Here is a 22,052-nt window from a genome sequence, read left to right as displayed (position 1 = left end):
TGCCCTATAATCAAACAAGCAAATGGTATCTAGACATCCTTACTTTGACCCTCCACAGCGTGCTCCTTCTTCATATGCTTTTTACACAGCAGGTTGGTCCTGAAGTTCTCATCACACATGGTGCATTTGAAAGACTTGATATGAATAATCATGTGGCGATTCAAGCTGCCATTGGTGGTGAATGAGGCATCACAAATGTTACACTTAAAAGGCTTCACTCCTATTGGTTAGAGATCAGAGAGCCAAGTCTTAGGAGGTTATTTTTTAATTTTACAAAAAATGTAATATAAGAACAACTTGAACAAACTGAATTACAAAAGTAAATAACATCCCATTGTAATTATGGTATTTTAAGACCACTAAAAAGACCATAATTTATTTAATCTAAGTTATTCTCTTTTTCTGATGTTTCACTGATTCTAATAACACAGCACACATGAATGTGGGTAAGGATGGTGTAATAGTGCCTGCAAGTTTCATCCAGTTTCAGCTAGAACTTTTTAATTTTTCATGGTTTAAATGAAATGCAGGACCAGGCTTTGGGAGATAAGATAATACTTTTTTTTTTAATCACAACATGCTGGCTTGAATTTAGAAAATCTAATTTATTCAGGAATACATTCATTGATTTCTGAAACTGAAACTGAAACTGGTGTAAAATAATCTCACCAGTATGTGTGTTGAGGTGGGACTTCAGCACTCCAGCTGACACGAAGGCTCGGCCACAGATGTGACATCTGTATGGTTTCTCCCCAGTGTGGGAGCGCACATGCTGCTTCAGATGACTTGACTTTTTGAAGCCTTTATTGCACCAACTGCACCTAAAGAGGAGAAAAAGGCCAGCACATATAAGCAGCTGCAGCAGCTTGTTGTTCAGAGATGCCAAATGAATTTATTTAATGAAGAATTCTATATAATTCACAACACACACATGCTGCAGCCATTGAGGCTGATAATAGTTTGGACAAGAGTTCCCAAAAAAATAACATGGCAAGCCTGCACATGTTCAGCAAATGTTAAGGAGTATTTTTCTTTCATAATATTCAAACAAACCCGTAGTCTAAGACAGTTATGTAGTAGCTTACAAACCAAGGGGAGTAAAACTAAACTCTAAAAACCCTAAAACTAAAAGATTCTAAACCTGGTACCTGTTTGTTAATGTGACTCAAAACAATGCAAAATGACTTCACAGGTGTGCACAGAAAACAGGACTTATCCAATAGAACCCAATTGAACATCATTCATAAACATAAAGTAGCAGAAATTAAACAATGACTGCACCTGGGTTTTGTAAGACAAGGGGTGAATGTGCTAGTACATTACTAGGACTGCAACTTTACTATTTTATTGGAATACCGGTAATTAATTATTGTTCCTATATTGTCCACAGCTTATACAATATCCTACAGAATATCCCATTTTCCCTGAGGCAAACATTAACTTTAATGTTAAAATATACCTTTTATTAATAGAAAGTTTAAAAAGTGATTTGCACCATCATGTGTATCTCACAACCTGAGTCAGATTAAAAAAATACACTCTGTAGTAATGAATGTTGGTTTATGTGTTTCTGTCCTTTTCAGAATAAACTTTGTTGATTACTGTTGTGGCCTCATCTCAGCTGACTCAAACCCTGCAGACCCTGTTGACCCTCCAGCTGCACCTTTGGACCTCACACTGAACCACTGATCTTTGTGACAAGCCTACAAGTTGTTCAAGCACTGGACGAGGTCAGACACTCCACTCCCTGACAAATGCAGTCGGTGAATTCTGAGGCACACAGAGAAGACCATATTAAACTGGGGTCAGGGATGGAGATTGTTTTTGACCAAACAGTTTTTGCTACTCAGCTCCAAGGTTAATTCTGACCAGAATATTTTCATCATTTGTTGGGAAATCAGTGATGCAGAGGATATATTTATTTCATTCTAGTCAAATCCTCTAAATGTTGCTTACATTTTCTTTGCATTTCCCAAAGACGTTAAATGTTTTTAGTAGGTCTGAGATGCAGTATGTGGAGAGGTGATTACAACACATTGAGGAGATTGACTGAGATTTCTCACGATTCTGTCTGTGGGGCCGTTCTCAAAATGTTTTGTGTTATCTGCTGAAAAGTTTGAAATGAAAGATGCTTATAACAGATGCAGGCAAAGTAATAAAAGGCAGTTACTATCAGTGCTATAAATAATGGCTTCATATTTCCCTGGCTCGGTCTTTATGATGGTGCCGATCATAAATATGATTTAAGGACTGAAAAAAGTTTAGTTTGGACACTGCAAAGCACATAAATATGTGTAAACAAAAATACTTGTGCATACCAGTCTCAACAATTAGGATACTATATCTTGACTGATCAGGATTAAGTAACTCTGACTAGCCCTTTCAGTTATGGCAAGAAAGTGAACAAGAGAACTGACACTGAAACAGAGGTTTCTGTCTTGATGTGGTAAAACCTGCTGGACAGAAAACAATCAGCAGAGCACCCCGGTTTCATCAGGCCCGAGTGTCGCAAGGCAATCAGGCCAGGTGGAATGAATAGACAGAAGCCACTCCTAAGTTAGCAGGAGTTTGCAAAACTGCTTTGAAAGTACTCTGAGAGCAGATCTTTTTGGTCTGATGAGGGGAAATTGAACTCTTTGGCCTGAATACCAAATGCTTTGGTCTCTGGTGAAAAACAGGTTCTCATCATTGAATGATTAATACCATGTCTACAGTGTGAGTGTGACTATGGCAGCATCAAGCTTGATGAGTGATGAGGTTTGAAGGGTCCATGATAAGAGTGTAAACAGCATGAAAAGGGTGAAGATGAACTTTCTCAGCCCAATTCAAATCTCTCCAAAACAGCAGCAGTTCTGGAAAAGTCATTTAGTGCCCTTCAATGGCACATGGAAAAGCAGGACTTATCCACTGAAAAGATTTGTGGATCACAGTTCAGTAACATCCTAAATCTACTGTGACAGTGTTTTGCAAAGATGAATGACAGAAATCGCATCTGCAGGTGTGAAAAGATGGCGGAGGAAGACACAGGCACCTTGACAGTGTAATGTAAAATGTGACATATAAAAGGTATAGGGGTAGAGGTGCTTTCTGCAGCCACTCATACAGACATGGACTCTCTCTCAAACACACACAGATACAAAATAACTCAGATGTAAACCTATAGGCTCTTTTGGTGTTGTCCTCACTGTCGTCCTGGTAGTCTTGAGCCTCAGACAGCTGAAGCTCACTCTGACTGCTCTGCTGGAGGAGCCCATTGGTCTATATGAACAATTACAAGTCAGCAAAATGCATTCACCTTAATACAGATTCAAAAATATTTATACAGAAACAATAATCTCAGGCATTAATAAAAGTCTTATCTTATTGTGTGTTATTTGAGGCCATGGTTAGAAATAAGACTAAAAAATGGAAAAGAGAAGAATTAGAATGAAATTAAATGAATGAAAATTTAACAAGGCCATCCAGTGCCCTACATAATCACTGTTAACAGTGCATTACTCAAGCAAGCCTTTGTATCAATTAGCACATTATTGTATCTACAGTGTATTCCACTACATTTTACTTCTATTATGAGGCACAGGACTCACCACTTCAGCACTGGGGACATGGAGCAGATTTGGGGGGTGGTAGCTGGAGGACAGGGCCTGGGACTCCAGGGTGCTGGAATCCTGCAGCTGCTGGACGGTAGAGAACTGTGATTGATTGTAGCTTGACTCAGAGATGGTGAAGCCTGGAGGGAGCACAGAATAATCAGCCTCTTGAGTTATTCAACAGATATGAAGGTAGTAGCATTGGCTGAAAGCAATATTTGCTTAACACAGAATCAAAATAAGGGTATTTTCAATTGTATAAGCACTCTGCAGTTTATTTTCAGTTATATACATATAAAAGCTAGAACCAGTAATGTAGTTTTGTAAGCAAGGGATAAACACAAAAGCTAACAATGGCAAACCTAAATGGGCAGATTATCCGGAGCCACACATTTAACAGCAAATGCTGATCTACAGCACAAATGCAGCTGATAAATCATTAAAGCATTCATATTCCTCTCAGCAAAAATAATGATTAGAAAATATGAAACCTAGTTGATGTTTGTGTTTACCCAACTTCTACACAGCACAGCTAAATAACTGCCACCAGGGAGGGTAACTTTATTGGTTCTGAACTTTGAGGTTGATACCATGATTCATTGCAACTGCTTTACTGACACTAATTACAGTCTACAGCCCAGACTCTGTGCATCTGTACCCAAACACCTTGAAAAATACACCACAGTAGGAATGTGATGTGACCACAGTATCTATGAAGTACAGATAAACATTTGGATCTATGGACTGTTTTCAACCCTTAAAGCTATAATTTAACTGAATATTACATAATAATATATGAAAAAAGAACAAAAGTAACTACTGTGTAAAACTCACAGGAAAACAGTCCAAAGTTTCTTTTTGTGATTTTTTAAATGTTTTATAATGTTCAACAGGCAGGCTGGGTGCTCAGTATTCACGGTAAGAAAAGATAAACTTTATTTATCCCCAACGACAAATTCAGATAGAAGTAATCACCATCGATGACAATTCATCAGTATCTACCACCACAATGAAAACGCTTTGTGTAGCTTAAGATCCACTAATTTTGCTAAAGACCTAGTTTGTGAATCGCAAACAAAGCAAGGCATGTACATCTGTGAACTGTGAGAAGCAGCAATTTACCAAATGAGACCCTGATACAAGATACTATAGTTAGAAAAACGACAACAACAAATTAGGGTTTTCCGAGAAACCCCCAAGGATCAGGGTCACGAGCTACAAAGTACATAGCAATGCTTCAGCCATGACTGCTATATAGTAGGGGTTAAAATATGTTTAGCTACTCAACTGTCCTGTTGTCCAGACACATGAGGACAAGAGAAAATTTGATGAGACTCTGGGCCATATGGCCTCATGACTAAAATAATAAAAATCCACATCTGCTCTGGTCAGATAAAAAGGAACCAATGTCTCCTGAGAGCGGGGCAAAGGCAGATCTGCCTGACAGATGCTATGCAGCCTGCAGCAGCTGCCCAAATCCACTGTTCTGATTACAAAGAATCCAGGCTAGCAGTGACAGTGAGTTGGCATAGTGGAGACTATTATGTTTGAGACCACTACACTGAATTAAAAGTTAGACAATGGAGAGGGATGAATAGAGACAGTGAGATACAAGGCACTTAAACAGATGGTACACATAATATGAGCAAATTAACTGTAGGTTTGTCTATTGTCTCCCATGACAGACTAAGGAAGCTGAAAATTTATTCCATCATTAATAATCTGATTCCCTTTTATTAGTAATGAAAAGTCTAGTGAGTCATACCACAAACCTCTCCTTACCCCTCTGCCACCCCTGACGGATTCATGATGTGGCACAAATGGCAGCCTGCTTAATCTAGGTACTGTTAGCTTAGAGATATATACACAGAGATTCCCACTGAGCCACTGCCATTCAAATTCAACATGTTTGTAACATTAAAATATTATACAATGTTAATACCTGTTGCTTGGTTTTGGTATTTCATAGATTGATCTGCCAAAAGCAGAACGATGATGAACAGAAAGAATGATCAATGAAATATGGCAAAACGAAAGATGTATCTAAGAAGCCCTAATCCAGCATATACATTTCTACATCCATGGAGATAGCTAACGATTCCCACCTCTATAGCAAGTGTCAGGTCTAACATTGTCTAACATTTTTTGTAGAGGATGAATTTATCTGTGTTGAATTTAGCCATGTTGATGTGTCTGTGTGTGTTTGTACCTTGTGTTAAAGCTTGCTGGTCAAAGGCAGGCTGAGGAAGTGCTGGTGTCTCAAACTGGCTGATATTCTGAGGCAGAGCATGTTGGCTTGTTACATATGAGTCTGCCAACAAAGAGAAAAGGATTTAAAGTAATGTAGCAGGTTAATCTTCAAAAGTATTCACAAAAAAAAGGACAATTTTTAGAATGGATATTTTCAGTTTAGCATATAGCTGAGATTAAAAAGTTTAAAAAGTGCCCACAGTTCATTACATTCATACTTTACATTACATTACATACTACATTCTATGGAGTTGTCTCCTTTAAATCTTAACACTGTTCCTCCTTTGTATGCAGCATGCATGCACAGTTTACACTATTAAAATGTCATCAAATATCAATATCTGGGGTCAGGACCACTGAACCTGAGCACACGGTGTGCATTTTTGAATTGAGGAAGTGTGGTGTTTCAGGAAAGTTCTAAATCAGCCACACAAAGGTTTCAAAGCTTTTAAACTATTTTTATCCATCTGATTCAAAGATGACATCTATTTTCAGACACCAGGACCTGATAACTGGACGGATCACAGGGTTAAACATGCTGTACTATTAATTTCGTAGAAATGCTAAATGTCCACTGGAGATTGTGTATTTGGTTATATTTTGGAAAATCAAGAGCACTTTCAACTTCTTCTACAACTTTTGGTGAAATAATATGCCCTTAAGTTTTTGCTGCAAGAATTCACGGTGAGTAATGTAATTTATAACTACCTTAAATTTAAGATGCGGTGTATTTCCAGGAGCTCTACTAAAGTTTGTCTGCAGTGAAGTTAACATGTGTTAAGCCATTCCTACCGTCTCCTTGTACTAGCGGTTGGTCAGTTAGTGGTGCCTCCAGTGTCACTTGTTGACCTCCATTCACAACTTCTGTCTGGCCCAATCCCAGCATGCTTTGCTCTGCTGAGGTGGCAGGTGGTTGCTGCAGAGAGTCTCCCTCTATTTCTACCTGCATATCATGGGCCTCAGTGCCTGCTCCTAAGGGGTCTTCTGCTGACTGTGGCTGCAGCTGCTGGGCCAATTCATATCTGGTTTAGCAGAATAAAGTAAGAGGGACCTTAGATTAGAGACCTGAGATTTAACACACTGATTTATACAGTCTGTGTACAACAATAAACACACACACACAAACAGTCCAACAAAGGAACAAGCCAGCCAAAAACATGCACTGACAAAGCCCAAACCTATGTGTCTTCATGTGCTTCCTGCAGTTGGGTGAAGACTTGAAGGTCTTTTGGCAATAAGGGCACATGTAAGGTCGGAGGTCACTGTGGGTGGTCATGTGGCGTCTCAGGCTGCCACTGGTGGTGAATGTTGTGTCACACATCAAGCATTTGTATGCCTTTAGGCCTGAGTGCGTCCTAATGTGAGCTTTGAGCACTCCAGAGGAGGCAAAACCCCGACTGCACTGCACACACTTGTAGGGCCTTTCTCCTGTGTGAGACCTGGAATAATAAAAGGGTTTTAGCTAGGTATTATACTGAAGTTCCAGTATTCAGTTTTAAGTGAGACATAAAGTACTCACCATTAACATATTATTGAAAAAATCAGTTTATTTTATTACTGGTTTTGGATGACTCATGAAAAAATAAAATGTTCCTGAAGTAAAAGAAAACGGTTATTTCTTGCAGAAATGTGGAAGGTTTCTGCACATGGTTTGGTGTGAGCTGTTGTGACAGTTTAATACTTGAAAAACTTTGATCAAATTCCTTAGGGTTTATTTTTGCAGTGTTATGATCCATGTTCATCAGGGGAGCTATCACTGGTGGCAGATATGAATACTCTGCTTGAGATAAAAGTCTTTCATCTAACTTTGCCATCACAGAAGACTAATGGTGAGATGCCAGCCATCTAAATGCACAGCAAAGATGACAGCGCCAATATATAGATTAACCTCTCAGTATTAAAATGAAGATAAATGCTGAGGTCTCTTGTAATGTGAAAGCAAGAAATTTAAACAGAGCTACACAGAGTTTAGTTTGTTTAGTTTAATTTAACAGTCCTTTGCTAGATAACAAGTTATATCCGGTATTAGCACATCTTCAGCATCTTCTGTCATTGTCCTCTATTATCTTATTAATAATATCTGTTCTCTAATATCTTATCTTATTCAGTTTTCATTTTAATCATTTCAATTACCAGTTTATATATTTTTAAATAATGCCTTCTCCATCTAAAAAATAACAATTTAAAAAATTGAAAAAGTCATGTATTTCCTTACAGTAACAAAATAAACAATGTCATGCTTTTAGTTCATACAAAATTAAGTTACCTTCTTTTTAACAAATTCACTTAAAGCATGTTACAAGCAGGGACCTAGCAATGTTGCTGAATTGATGCTCTCCTACAAGCCACAGTGCAGTTTCAGATGCAAGGCTGTTCTGGCTATATTAAATATCTTGTACAGGCCCTCAAAGTCATTAAAAAGACACCTTACCTGACATGCTGCTTCAGATGACTTGATTTCTTATAGGCCTTATTGCAGAACTGGCACTTGTAAGGCCGGTCACTGCCTACCACTTCTAGGTACTGTTGGAAAGCCAGGCGAGGGTTCTGGGATGGGATGAGGCCTGTCAAGCAACAGGTAAACAAGAGACAAGTGGACGTCCATGTGAAAAGACATTCAGTTTGTGCACTGTACAATACTTTCCACTTGATCCCAAAGCAACAACACATGATCTTACCAAAGTCAGTGATGAGGATGGGTTCCTGCAAGGGAATATCAGGCAGAGGTAGATTACTCTTTGAAACTTTGGTTTTGTTGGTTTTCCGTGGAAATTTGTGCTTCTTCTGCTGCAAGCTTTTGAAGTGAGAAGCAATGTGCGTTTTCCTGTGGCCTGACGTACGGAAGATCTTGTCACAGTGAGGGCATGGAAAAGGACGTACACCTAGGAGAAGTGAAGAAAAACAACACTTTTGGAGAATTAGTATTTAGAGAATTAGACAGATTCTGACATATGTACTTTGATACATACATCAAAATTAAGCTCTAAATTACACAAAATCTGGAATTTAAGTTACTATCCCTAAGCCAACCTGAACAAATAACATGAAACTCACACATAAACCAAAAATGTAAGTTTTATTTTATTTTTGGCTACAAAAGGTTACAAAGCCTTTCATTTAGTAGGAGACAATATATATTCCTATGAAACCAAATTACAGTACAAGGTAAAGTGACAAAGATAATAAACTCTATAAGCACAAAGCCTTTTAAATAAATACAGCCAAAAACATATTTTATATTCTATGCCTTAGCTTAGCGCTAACACATATGCATGGACAGTGCTCTTACATGGCAGTTAGAGGGACATAATTAATGCAGAGACGCACATATAATAAAACTGTTACAGTTTTGCCTATTCACAGTAATGCTGACATATCATGTCCAGGGGATAATGTTTTTTTAAGATAAACTCTTGAAAAAGAAGCAATTACAGAATGACTGCAAACACATGAATGTACGGAAGCTTCAAATGTAGCAGCACCTCCTTATTTTGTAATTTAAATTTTTTTTTAATGAAAACATATATTTGAATATCAAATGACAGTGCCAGGATACTGAAGACATTGTGTTAAAAGCTTATTTATGTCTCCTTTAACTTGTGCAAATACTGATTATGTTGCCATACCAAATGAATGATGTGTCATCACAAATTAGTTAGTAAAGTTTAAAAAAAAAGTGTGCTCACATGTGCATTTTATTTTGGCTTTAAGTGTAACCCCTCCATGAAGTGGACCTGCTTCTCACCTGTATGCAGACGCATGTGTACCTTCATGCTGCCAGAGGTAGAAAAGCACTTCAGACAGCACTGACACTCAAAGGCCTTGATACCCGTGTGCGTTTTCATATGTGCTGTGAGGGTACTCTTCACAGCAAAAGCTCTGAAGCATTGTTTGCACTTGAAAGGCTTCTCATGGGTGTGGATGCGGATGTGACGAACAAGGTCACTTGGCTTCTTGAACTCTTTGGAGCAGTATGGACAGCCATGCCAACGAACACCATTTTCCTCCCTGATGGAGCCTGGAAAAGGGAAGGAAAGTGAAGCAGCTATCCAGTGTTTAAGATCATTTTAAGAATATATGAATTCAAAAAAGACATGAAAGTTACTTTAATGTTATTACAACCATATACAATTAACAGGGCTGATATTAGAATTTTTTGTTGATCCACTAACAGATTTACCCAGAAACGCTTTCTGTAACATAGTTTAAATATGAGGATTTTTCTTTTGAGAGATGTAAAACTAATCAATTATGAAAGGTGCCAACAAACCTGCTGAACTGCAACACTAACTCATCACAATGAGTCAAAAACATTCATACTAAATTTACCTGGCATTTGTATAGTTTTTTTGAAAATGCTCCTTTTCTTCTCCCGGACTGGTTTCTCTGGACCTTGTACTTTCTTTTCTATAGCAGCACCCTCAGCTGTCTGGTTCTGTGACTCTCTAGGTGTGGAGTCAACCTGCGGATGGACCACACTAAGGCCGCTGTTCTCTAGAGCTTGCTGCAGAAACAAAACATACATCTGATCAAGCACCAAATCGTAAAAAATAACATAACTAATATTATAAATTCAACAATTTGAGGTATAGTGTTTAATAATGTGGCAAATGTTGGAAAAAATTTCATCAACACAAAAGTGCCAATTACATCCTATACTTCTGGAGAGCAGAGGCTCAAATAACCTAACAATTTTCTGGTCCAAAGTCATTAAAATACTCTTTTCTTTCCCTTGGATCAATCATGTTTCCATCACTGTAAAAAATTCCATTATTCAGTCACCATAGGAAAGAAACTTCTCAGAGGATAATATTTGGGTACAAACAAACAACTTTCTCCATGTCTGGATATAATTTCCTGCTGTGGGTCCTCAAATCTACATCTAAATTACTTACACATCAAGCCATTTGCTGACATCTATGTTTGTGTGTGTGTATGTGTACATGTCTTTCTATGGTTGTCTGACTACGCTTTACTCTGATACCATTCTTGTGTAGAAATTTTGGCCTTGTGAGGACATTTTACCCAGTCCTTACAAATTGAAAGGGTTTTGAGGGTTAAGACTTGGTTTCATGGTAGGGTTAAAATTAGGTTTAGGGTCAAGGTTAGAGGTGTGTGTGTGTGTGTGTGTGTGTGTGTGTGTGTGTGTGTGTGTGTGTGTGAGCCTGGTATTACTCACAATGTGGAGACCGAAACAAGTTTACACACACCATTGTTGGCCCCATGTAAATCATTGAGTTTTAGAGTTTTACAGATTGGTTTAGTGTTAGGGTTGGGAAAATAATGATTAGGGTTAAGGTTAAGTTAGGTTTACCATATGTAAATGCAAATCAAAGTAGGATTTAAGGTTAGGCCCCCCATGAGAAAGGAAAACAAGTTTTCTGTATGTGCCTGTGTATTTTTGTTCTTTTGTGCCAAATTCCAAGTAATTCACACCTACAGCAAGAAACGATGAGAATTTTCCCAATGAGGTGATGTGGCTGAATATCCTTCACTCACCTGTAGGATGTCCTGGTTGATAGCAGTTTCCATGGCAACAGCTGGCTCTGGAGGTTGAGGCTGCGGTGTCTCCCCACTGACCTGTTCAGACAGCTCTAGTAGCTGCTGGATGACATCTGTCACTCCCTCACCACCCTCTGACCCCCCTGGGGCCTGACCTGTCGTTTCTGCCTCCTATGGGAGAGGAACAGGGGGAATGGAAAGAGAACGAGGAAAGAAAGAAGACGAAGACCAAACTGACAAAGATCCAACTGAAAAATCAGGACAGGCCTTTTATTTATTTTGTTTTTTATTTATTTTTATTAGGACTTCTGTGGAGCATAACATTGTGTAATTGAATAAAATGTAAATTAGTGTAGCTGAAGACTGGGACTCATGGTGCTGACTAGAGGTGTAACTGAGAATACGACCTGAAGGTGACTAATGGGAAGTATGCTGTTGAGTACCTACGCAAAGAGTTTGGGGAGAAATGGGGACCTGATACTCATCACTGGGTGGGTTTTAGAAAATGTATTATTATTTGACCTGATGAGGAGAACCTTGTTTTTATTACCATTAAGTTATAGAGTTGTTTGGCATCCAGATGTTGATGGCCTTAAGAGATCAGGTGGGGGTAAAGGGGGAACAGCTGGGTGTTATCTGCAATGAAACTAGATTTCAAAAGGACACAATATTTCCAAGGGAAGGGAGATACAGTATACAATAATTTTAAGTAGTCCCAACACTGGCCCCTGAAGAACACCCTGTGCAACTGGCGCTGATTCTGACCAGACATTCTTTCCCAGAAAAAACTGTTTGTTCAGGGAACTGATGGGATGTAAACCAGAGAAATGATAGTGAATAGGGATTTTATCAAAGGCAGCACTGAGGTCAAGGAGGATGAGGATGGTCAGTAGGCCATCTGCTACAAGTAGGAGGTCATTGGTGATTTTGATAGGGCAGATCTGATGGTATGCTTGGGAGGGAGAGCACAATGAAATGGCTCAAAGGGTTATTACTGGGTAGAAGGGCCTTAAGTTAAATACAGGAAGTAGCTATGTTTACATATATAGGGTGAACCTTTTATTTTGTTGTATGTAATAATTAGTTATTAATAAGTGACTAATTACCAGAATAGTAACACATTTATCATTACCATTAGTATAGAAAAAGGACAGCATCACTGAAAAAACTGGCAGGCTGTTAAAGTCTTTAAGTTAAAATTAAAACTTTTTAATATGGCAGTAAACATCAACATTATTTGAGAAGCATTAGAAGCTTCATCTCACACTCTGGCTTAAAACACTGCCACTAACTTCAGTCCTAATACATAAATCACATTGGGACTTTCATTGTGTGGCAGGACCTATAGTATATCTCATTAACCTTATTCAGCAGGGTCAAGAGACTGAATTTACCCAAGTATATTCAAAGCAGATGCGAGAATGAAGAGTGTAATGACATTTTTGCTCTGGTTTCCAATACTGCTGTCTTACCGGTGTGCTGGAGGGCACCTCGATCACAGAGATGTGCATCTTGCTGATGTGGGCATTCAGACTGCCCAGCTTCTTAAATACACAGCTGCAGTCCATGCATGGGAACAGCGGTACCCCTTTAGTCTGTAGGCAAACATGAAAAACGCAAAGAATACATTATCCCTGGGTGCTATGCATATGTTTTGCTGGTAAAGCTCCATTACAGTTACTTATTCTAGTCTTCTAACATCCTGAAAATACTGGATGATGATGTATACAAATGTCTGATAACATAATCTCCCCCTGCATTTGAGTGTTAAATATATCTGCACAGGGCTGCAGAACCCTGCACATTTCAGTTAATAAAATACAGTTACTCTATGTCCCTGCTTTATCAATGAAGAAATATTAATAAGGGCTGAGAAATTATAGGCTAAGTGCTACCAATAAAAACAAGCCTGGTTCTGGATCTCCACACTGGTATTAACTGAAACATCTTGTAAACATACATACGGTTCGATAAATATACTCTATTTCCTGTTTTTTTTTTGTTTGTTTGTTTATCAATGGCAAAACAGATTGCTGGTATTTATGAAGTACCTCTCAGCTAACTAAAGAGGATTAAGTGTGTGGGCTTTCAGTAACGTATAAATTATGAGTATTCACACTCAGTGAGTCATTTATTATGATCTGTAATAACGTGTAGGAGTAATGAACAGTTCTCTTGCGAGTATCACCACCTGATTTGTTATTTTATGATGTAAAAAATGCAAAACAAAGATGCACTGGGATATGCCATCTGTTTGAGATTATATTTTTAAGTCTTTAAGTAAAATGTTCACAATCAAGGAAAATGATGCAATATTGAGAAGAAAATGTATGTCTTGAGATTTGTCTATCTTAGCGTCAGTTGTGTGTACAGCACATGATTTAACCTGCACCAAATTTGAACAGTAAGAAGGCAGGATTGAGTTTTGGACAGAAAAAGATTCAGTTTGCAGAGATTTCCTTGGGGGAAGTTAGTGTAAAATACAGGGCAGATACAAGGACATTGGATTATGTTTGGCAGATCTTGGGAGTCATGACTTATGCTAGGAAGATCCTCGAAACTGAGTAGGCACAAAGAAGCTTAAAAAATTGCTTAAAGCGTCAACTACTAAAAAGGCACCCACAACTGAATGACAGTAATTGCTGGGTTGAAAATAAAGCTTTAAGTAATGTTAAAAAAAAGTTGTCAAAAATGTGCAGTATTGCAAATGTGTGTAAGAGAAGTAAAGAAATACAAATATGACATTTAAGTATCTTGTAAAAATGTATGAGGAAGATAAGTTCTTTTCCTTGAGGAACAAAACATATGTGAAGGGGAAGGCAAGAGCCAGTAGATGGGAATTGTTTACAGGAAGTGGAGAGTATGTGTGAAGTGAAGTGTTTGAACTCCAGAGTCAACAGAAAAAAATGGATTTGGAGTATGTCTGTGAGAGTGTAAGGACATATGAAAGAGCTCCAGTAAGTAGTTATTGGAGCTATGATGATGGGTATGTGGCAGCTGGATAAAGGATGAGTGTGCACAGGTGTAGAACATATGGGAAAAGATGGAAGGACACAGGAGAAGTGTCACGTCTCATGGGGCCAAGATGTGTGTTTTCACAGTAGTGGTAATCATCAAGTGGGAGCAAAGGACTGTGAACAGCGTCTCCTCTCATGAGGAGGCATTGAAGAAGGTGAAGGTAATTGGTAACAATGGCAAAACGTTCAAGAAACATTGGGTGCAAGGACAAAGATAGTGGCGACATGATGGACACCCCCACTGTAGTATTCATAAAAGTGTGTACACATCTACATCTGTATCTGTTTCAACATGCAGCTGTCCATATTTGTGCTGGAATATGATTAGGGCTTAAGAACTAAAAGCAGATGAAATCAGTTGAAGTATCAGTTGGATGTGAAGCACTGAGATAGGTCTCAAGTGTCTGTTGAAGAGCCAGGGTATTATCCATCAGAACAGGCTCAGAGGATGTCAAAAATCAAAAGGGCTTGTAGCTCTTCCATACTAGAGATAAACCAGCTATGAGAGAAAAAAGAAATGGCTATAACAGCACACGTTTTCACACTGTCTCCTCTGGAACATATAAAAAGTCACATGAATATTTGTGTCAAGAATGAAAAAAGGTAGAGAGCGAAGTCATTCAGTGCAGTGGCTACAAATGCCCTATCATCAGTTTTTCAAAAGTTAGAAACATGGTAGGACACAGCACCCAAAGGCTAATTTAGACTTGCCTGTAACTGCTCAAGGTGTCCACATGTACCTATGAAGTGAAGGGGTTTATGAGTAAGCATAGGTCTGATTTATGTGTTGTGCAGAGCTGTGCATTCTGCATGTCATTTGCTTGATCCCACTTCCTGTTGAGAGGCGGGAGAAGGGGGAAGATGCAGTCAGAAGAGAGATGTACTGATGAACTGAGGAAAATATGAACAATTACTCGTCCATTATTCCGCTTGTTTTCACTAAAAAATTGTTTTCCTTGCCAATTTCTGTTTCCTGTTTTCTTCTACATTTACGTTTACAATTTTTTCTGAGCTTTAGCATTTGAATCTGGGATAAACAAAGGTTTAAGATCACATTTATATTCAGACAGTGTTACTGTCTCAACATACCTACCCCCTACATGGCTAAACACTTCACTGGTTTTAACCATGATGATTTCTCCTCTGGCTTCTCAATAAGCTCTGCTCATGAAATCTATTGTGAATAATGTCTAAGCATAATTTATTCTTGATGTCAGTCAATCATGAGGACAAACAAACAAAAAAGGAGCTCTTGTGAGAATTAGATGCATTATTCAAATGGACTTGTTTGGCTTTCCAGAAAAAATTCAATCTAGTGGCCCCATCACAGGTTTTTAGCACTGAATACACAGTCATGTTAACAAGTGAGAAAGAAAATTCACACCTCATTCACACCTATTCTTTTAAAAAGACAAAGAGAAAGCATATGAAATAGTGTTGGAAACTGAATAATCAGGCCATTTGACCAACTCAACCACCTAAAGAAAATATTGCCCGAAATTACAGGTGGTCTGAAGACAGTGAACAGGGCAAAACCATCCATCAAATATGCACCTGCAACTATTATTTCAACATGCTAACCACAGTGAATTAAGCGTGGTGGCTTTTAATCATATTCAATTACTAATCCTAAATCCAATATTCAACATTTATTCTCTGCATTGGTTCACGTTGCCAGGTCGGTGTTAGCTATATGTGGTGGTAATGCACAGTGGAACTTGAGAAATAATCTGTGCAGTCTAGAATTACGTCCGTATAGAATAAACACAAGCTGAAAGAACCCACAATCACCTCAGAACACCTGTGTCCTTATACCCAGAAAGCCTTGTGTTTTGGGACTGTTTCCTGTAGCCACTTCAGATAACATTCTCAAATCAAAGAACTTTTACTTTTAAGCATCTTACAATGTCGATTTAGTCTCACCCAAGGATTAAAAAATAAAATGCCCCCTCTGTTAAAGTAACTAGTAATTATTTTCATTATCAACTTATCTGGTATTTTTTTTAGAAGATCTTGTAGACTATAAAATATGACAAATGAATGCTTAAACCCTAATTAATTCATTCATTAATTGGTGTGTTGCTGTGAGGAGACGGTGCTAAACACTGCAACCCCATTGTTGATCCTAATCACTTCAGCTTCAGTTTATTTACATAAACATGTCAATTTTAAAAGATCCTTATATGTAGCCTCAGTGTAAGCCAAATGTATGAATCACAGTATTTAAAATCACCTATGACACAGTATTTCCTACAGGAAAATACTGAGGTGTAATGGTATTGTGATTTGACGCTATACAAATAAAACTGAATTGAATAAAACTCTACAACCAGACTAGTGTCTCTTGTATGCTGTTCTTAGGCACGGTGATACTCACGACTGCATGCTGATGTTTAGCAGATACGTTCACCATCTCATTTTAGCAGGTTAGCATTCAAAAATTAATTAAAATTAGTATGAAATACAAGATGGGAATGTTATTAGTTTTGCAGGTATTTAATCAGAGATCGGTTATTACCTGTGGACCACAATCAATGCAGTGTTTTATCACAAAACTGTAGCCTGTGACACAAATAGGGAAATTAATTTCTCAGTAGGCACTTGCAGTAAACCAAATCACTGTGGAGCTTGGTGTGCAAAGTATTACGGCTTTGTTACATTTTTGCAAATGGACCAGCATTCAGCATTGTGGTGTATTCACGGTTTGGGGACCCACTGCACCTCCTGTGCCTAACAACATTGTGTTGGTTTACAATCAGGCTGCCAAAATGCTGACCCAGTCCAGACTGTGCCACTTTACTGGAAGCAGTCATTAATGGGCTGTGTTAACAGGACCCACAAATGGACAGTCACATAAAAGCAAATTCATTATCTGTCAACGTGAATATCTGGGCACCTGGGAAGGACTTTGATGTGTGCAGTGCTTTCGACCTCTCAACCATGTTTTGGCACTAAGAGGAAGCAACCTCTTTGACAAAGCAGACACCAAAGTCCAGGCTAAATTAGAATATATAATCAGTAGAGCTGCTGTGAAGTGCTTACAGATGAGAATGAGGAACAATGAGGAACAAAGAGCTGGAATTTCACACTTTCCAAGAGACAAACAATAAAGCAAGGTGTCCTGCTGCATCAAATGTAACAAGCCGCGAGCAGAATCGCTAGTAATTTAGTGTGACTGAAAGAGGTGTCCAAAAAAACTGAAATGTCTTAGACAAAGCCATGACACTGAATGACCAAAAACCAAAGAGCCTAGTTAAAGTATCTGATTTCACCTATGTAATCAAAGGCTGTACTGATATTTCAAATGCATTAAATTTTAAAGTCCATGACTTAAAATCATTTAGCAGCTCCCTCTCTCTCAGGAAGATTTATTTTTTGATTTCTTATCGACTGATGAGATATGGGTCATTTTCACAAACCAAACAAAAAACAGTAACGTATATGCAATAATTCATTTAAATACTGTACACAACTGAAGCATTGTTTTCTACTATATATTTTTTTTAACAGTGACTTGAAAACATCATGGTGCAGGCATCCAGGCTACATATTAATTATCTTTGGTCATGAACCAATTAATTTAGTAAGTTTGAAAATCACATCAATTGTAATAATTTTCTTAAAATAGCAATGGTATTATTTACCCAGCTTCCCTGATTTTTAACAAGTATCTCATTAGATCCCCCAAATAAATAATGCTACATTCCTAACACAATATTTTGACTTCTTAAAAAAAACTTCCCTCTAACCCCTCTGTCTTAAACAGATAATTGAAGCTGCAGAAATGAAATGAACCGAGACAAACACAATCTATTTAATGTCACAAATCAGTAAAACGGTATCTTGTTCCTTCTATTTCTATCTTATCTCTTGTTGCTCAACCCAGAGGATTTAGGGAGATTTGTTTTCCACCTCCAGACAGTAATGGAGACTTTCTGGCATGCAATTTCTAAGTGTACTTGGAAGCAACTAAATTATTCTATACTGTCCACCATTCAAGACTACTTAAAAAAAAGTTGCAGTTCATCAAAGGACAAAACTTTTTCATCTAATTCAGACCTGATGTTGCTTTTTGGCAACTATTGTTGCGATGCACAACCACCCAATTACAGCTAGCATCACATCACACAGGGATATTTCCTATGCAGTATTTCAGGTGGGAAATCTCAGTATTTCAACCTGTAGTACTTTGCTCTTACCTCAGAATGAACTCGCTGGACGTGGGAATGCAGGTTGCCCTTCTGGGAGAAGGAAGCAGGGCAGAACATGCAGAGGTGAGGTTTCTCTCCAGTGTGTCTCACCATGTGAGTCTGCAGCACCACCTTCTGGTTGAAAGCCTTGCCACAATGTATGCACTTGTAGGGCCTTTCACCTAAAGGAAGAGGCAGGGTCAGGTCAAACAGGAGGATGGAGGCGCAGTGTGAAATGACAGTTTGATATTTTAATGACTGTGTCATTTAAATAAATAACCTCCAAATTGGAGCCAAACAGTGATGCCTATGGGTAAATATTATGATATCATGACTTATTACTGTGTATTATTAATATCACGTTACTTATGGCAGCTGGTTGCAGTGATGGATCAGTAAATTATTGACTCTTTGCTCCTGATTTATTTCAACAAGCCTTGATTAAACCTTTTTGGTTCTTTAACATAATTAGACAGAAAAATCTTTGCTTAACTGCACATTGCTTCCATTTTTAGGGTTTACAGTACTCAGCATATGCACCATAATTCACATACCACTGACATATGAAAAGACCTAGTTTGGCAGTAAGTATGATGAGGCAATGGTGGAAATATTAGGCCATTTCTGGTATTATTTCAGACATTAATAAAGACCAGTCAAAATAATCATGGATGCTTATTGTGTGTAAGAAAGAGTGAGAGAATGACACATAAAATTAGTGTGTATCTCCCAAAGTGACTCTTCACCTCATCAGTTAAAGGGCTGTTTGAGATTCAGTGCACAGAGGAATCAACTCCATTCACCATTAGTCATCTAGCCAATCAGCCAAGCCAACAAATTAATATGCGGCTGATGTGTAAACAACGTGTGGGTACAAGCTACTGGCTCCATTACCTAAACTTGGACGGCCAAACAACTACAGGGCCTCACAAGAATATTAGAATTTAAGCATTATATTGAAATTCTACCCACACAACATCTCTGCATGACAACTAAGTGATGAACTGTGCTGAGCTGTACAGTCCCTCAGAAATAGAGTTTGGTAAACACAGCAAGGAGTTATGTCATAGAGTCAGATAATCGAAGAATTCTTAATCAGCGTGAGCCCAGTTCAGAAAGAAAAATGTGAGGCATGAGTTATATAATACAGCCCAGAATTAAATAAACTGTCCCTTCAAAAACAGAAACAAAACTGGCAACTCTCCTTTTTGTACCAACACCACCCACACACCACCTGAAAAGTCTCTTGCTGCACCCAAGACCTACAGCACAGAAACAGCAGGTTTTTGAGCCTTCACCAATTACAAACTGATGCCCACCGACACCTTAGAAGATATCCAGCTCAGGTTTTGTGGAACCTGATAACCAGTATCCTCCATGTGGAGCTTTTCCGGTAATTCTAGTGCAAATCTTGAAATGTGATTAGGTTTATAACTATATGTCGTCCCCTTCTCTGTGCTTTTCACCCACCTGTGTGTATTCGTATGTGTCTGACAAGCTGGCTGGGCTTTTTGAAAGCCTTTCCGCAGTGATCGCAGCTGTTTGTGAAGCCACTGCGATCGATATTTTTCTTGTAATTTCTGGAACTAAAAGTGAGCGGCCTGTGGAAAGAGTGAACACAAAAAAAAAGTATAAATGAGTTTACATGCCAAGCATTAACAAATAGTTATCAAAACCACAGCCATCATTATTTTTATTTTATTGCACTTAACCCTTCTTCTCCAATTTTAAAATTAAACACAAACTGCTTATGTGACCAGAAGTGCACTAATGCATAAAACCTTTTTATGCTTTGCAGTAACTTCTTTGCTATGAAACAGCAACAGGCGCACCTGACACCATAACAACACAAGGTGACCCAGAATTTAGTATTGGTGTTTACACAGGTTTGTTGTCACAACACATTATTATTATTAAAGAAAATTGTAACTTTAATCTTTATAAGACTGTGTAAGATTAGTCAAAATACTAGGTTACTCTAGTGACATATTATTGTTACTGTACATCAATGTCAAAACTCTAGGGCACTAAAACACAAGGAGAAAAGTAATGTTTTAACAATCTGCATGCAAGCACAAATGTGAAATTCGCAAGCACAGAAAGAAAAGCTGGACATCCTTTTATCATAATATTACACTCCTTTCTCCTTTCTCAAATTTTTTCAATTCAATTTCAATTCCATTCAATTCAATTTATTTGAATAGCGCCAAATCACAATACAATCATCTCAAGGCACTTTACCAAAAATAAATAAATAAAAAAGTTGTTTTGACAGTTGTTCTTCTGCAACAAGCAGATTCCCTTTAATGCCATCTCTGCTGCAGTAACATTTTTTGTGTGCTAATGGCTGATCATGGCTCCTGGTGTGATTAGATGTAATCTATATCATATGAATTCTCTAGCTAGCAGAAGCTAGGAATAGGAGATAAATTCAAATTGTTATTTTGCTCATCTTCAGCTAAACTGATGACATTAGAACAACTTAGTGTAACCTCAGCCCAAACTTTTCCAAGAATGTCGAGGTCTTAATCACATACTATAAAAAGAAGGAGCCTGAACTGTTACTTTAGGTTTTATTGTGCTTCTCCAGTTCTTATCTGTCTTATTTTCTGTGTAACTTTATTAGGTAGAAATTACTTTTTAGAATTTGTCATTATTAAATAATATCTCACATATATGGGGGATGTGCGTGCAAAATAGCTGTTGATCAGAGGCATTCCAGCCACAACAGCTCCCATGCTTCGTATCTTGATAATTTATTTGCCATAAAAATGGGAAAATAAAATAAGATGCTAATTGAAGGTAGCTACAATCCCTGAATATCATTATCATAGCATATGTAAGTTGCACAAAACAGAATCATCATCGGTCATTTTTGATAGCTGCTGGATTCATTCTTCCCTTTTAATTTTAAGCAGTTCATTGAGTAACTTGGTCAAATAAAATAAATCATTGTCTGACCTCATCTTGACGTGACTCTTTGTGTGCTCCTTAAGGTGTGCAGACGTCTTGAACTCCTTGTCACAGGTTTTGCAGGTATACACCTTGATGCCCGACAGCTCTTTGCGGTGCTCCTCCAAGTGTAGAGAGAGCTGGCTCTGGAGAACAAACTCATCTCCGCACTCTGCACAGATCAAATTCTGCAGGAATTGTCACAAGACAAAGAGAAGAGATAGAACACAGAAATAAAGTTCTTCCCAACAATTAGTGAATGCAAATCATGGTGGTTAACATTTGATTGGTGTTTGATCACTAACCTCCTCCTTTTCATGGAGCATGATGTGGGACTTGAGGCTAGCAATGCGGGAGAACTTTTTGTTACAAACAGGGCAGGTGAAGTCAGAAGTTGTGTGTGTGGACTTGTGGAGTGTGAGGTTGAATTCCACATTAAATGTCTGTGGGCACTGATCACATCGATGAGGCTGTAAGGGAGAAAGGAGAAGTTAAAGAAGGTAGTGAATAAGGTACTATAAGTGTAAAAGATCTCAGACATAGTCCTCTTT

The 22,052-nt window shown here is 38.2% G+C and overlaps 1 protein-coding gene across 5 annotated transcripts in view; it reads right to left on the bottom strand.

Annotated features, from left to right (window-relative positions):
• Positions 1–22,052, bottom strand: part of znf236 (zinc finger protein 236) — a 41,860-nt gene that overhangs the window by 15,687 nt on the left and 4,121 nt on the right. For all 5 annotated transcript variants that reach the window (XM_026293295.1, XM_026293296.1, XM_026293298.2 and 2 more), the window contains 17 exons: positions 21,807–21,971; positions 21,511–21,689; positions 20,020–20,150; positions 18,559–18,731; positions 12,815–12,937; positions 11,340–11,513; positions 10,170–10,344; positions 9,586–9,858; positions 8,519–8,722; positions 8,272–8,404; positions 7,019–7,279; positions 6,633–6,862; positions 5,800–5,901; positions 3,588–3,730; positions 3,158–3,258; positions 670–821; positions 44–220 (listed from right to left, as the gene is read on the bottom strand). In XM_026293295.1, coding sequence (XP_026149080.1) covers positions 44–220; positions 670–821; positions 3,158–3,258; positions 3,588–3,730; positions 5,800–5,901; positions 6,633–6,862; positions 7,019–7,279; positions 8,272–8,404; positions 8,519–8,722; positions 9,586–9,858; positions 10,170–10,344; positions 11,340–11,513; positions 12,815–12,937; positions 18,559–18,731; positions 20,020–20,150; positions 21,511–21,689; positions 21,807–21,971 — 2,896 coding nt within the window. The remainder of the gene's footprint in view (positions 1–43; positions 221–669; positions 822–3,157; positions 3,259–3,587; positions 3,731–5,799; positions 5,902–6,632; positions 6,863–7,018; positions 7,280–8,271; positions 8,405–8,518; positions 8,723–9,585; positions 9,859–10,169; positions 10,345–11,339; positions 11,514–12,814; positions 12,938–18,558; positions 18,732–20,019; positions 20,151–21,510; positions 21,690–21,806; positions 21,972–22,052) is intronic.

Source organism: Mastacembelus armatus, chromosome 16, assembly GCF_900324485.2.
Source record: "Mastacembelus armatus chromosome 16, fMasArm1.2, whole genome shotgun sequence".
NCBI lineage: Eukaryota > Metazoa > Chordata > Actinopteri > Synbranchiformes > Mastacembelidae > Mastacembelus > Mastacembelus armatus.
This window is presented reverse-complemented; position numbering and strand designations above follow the sequence as displayed.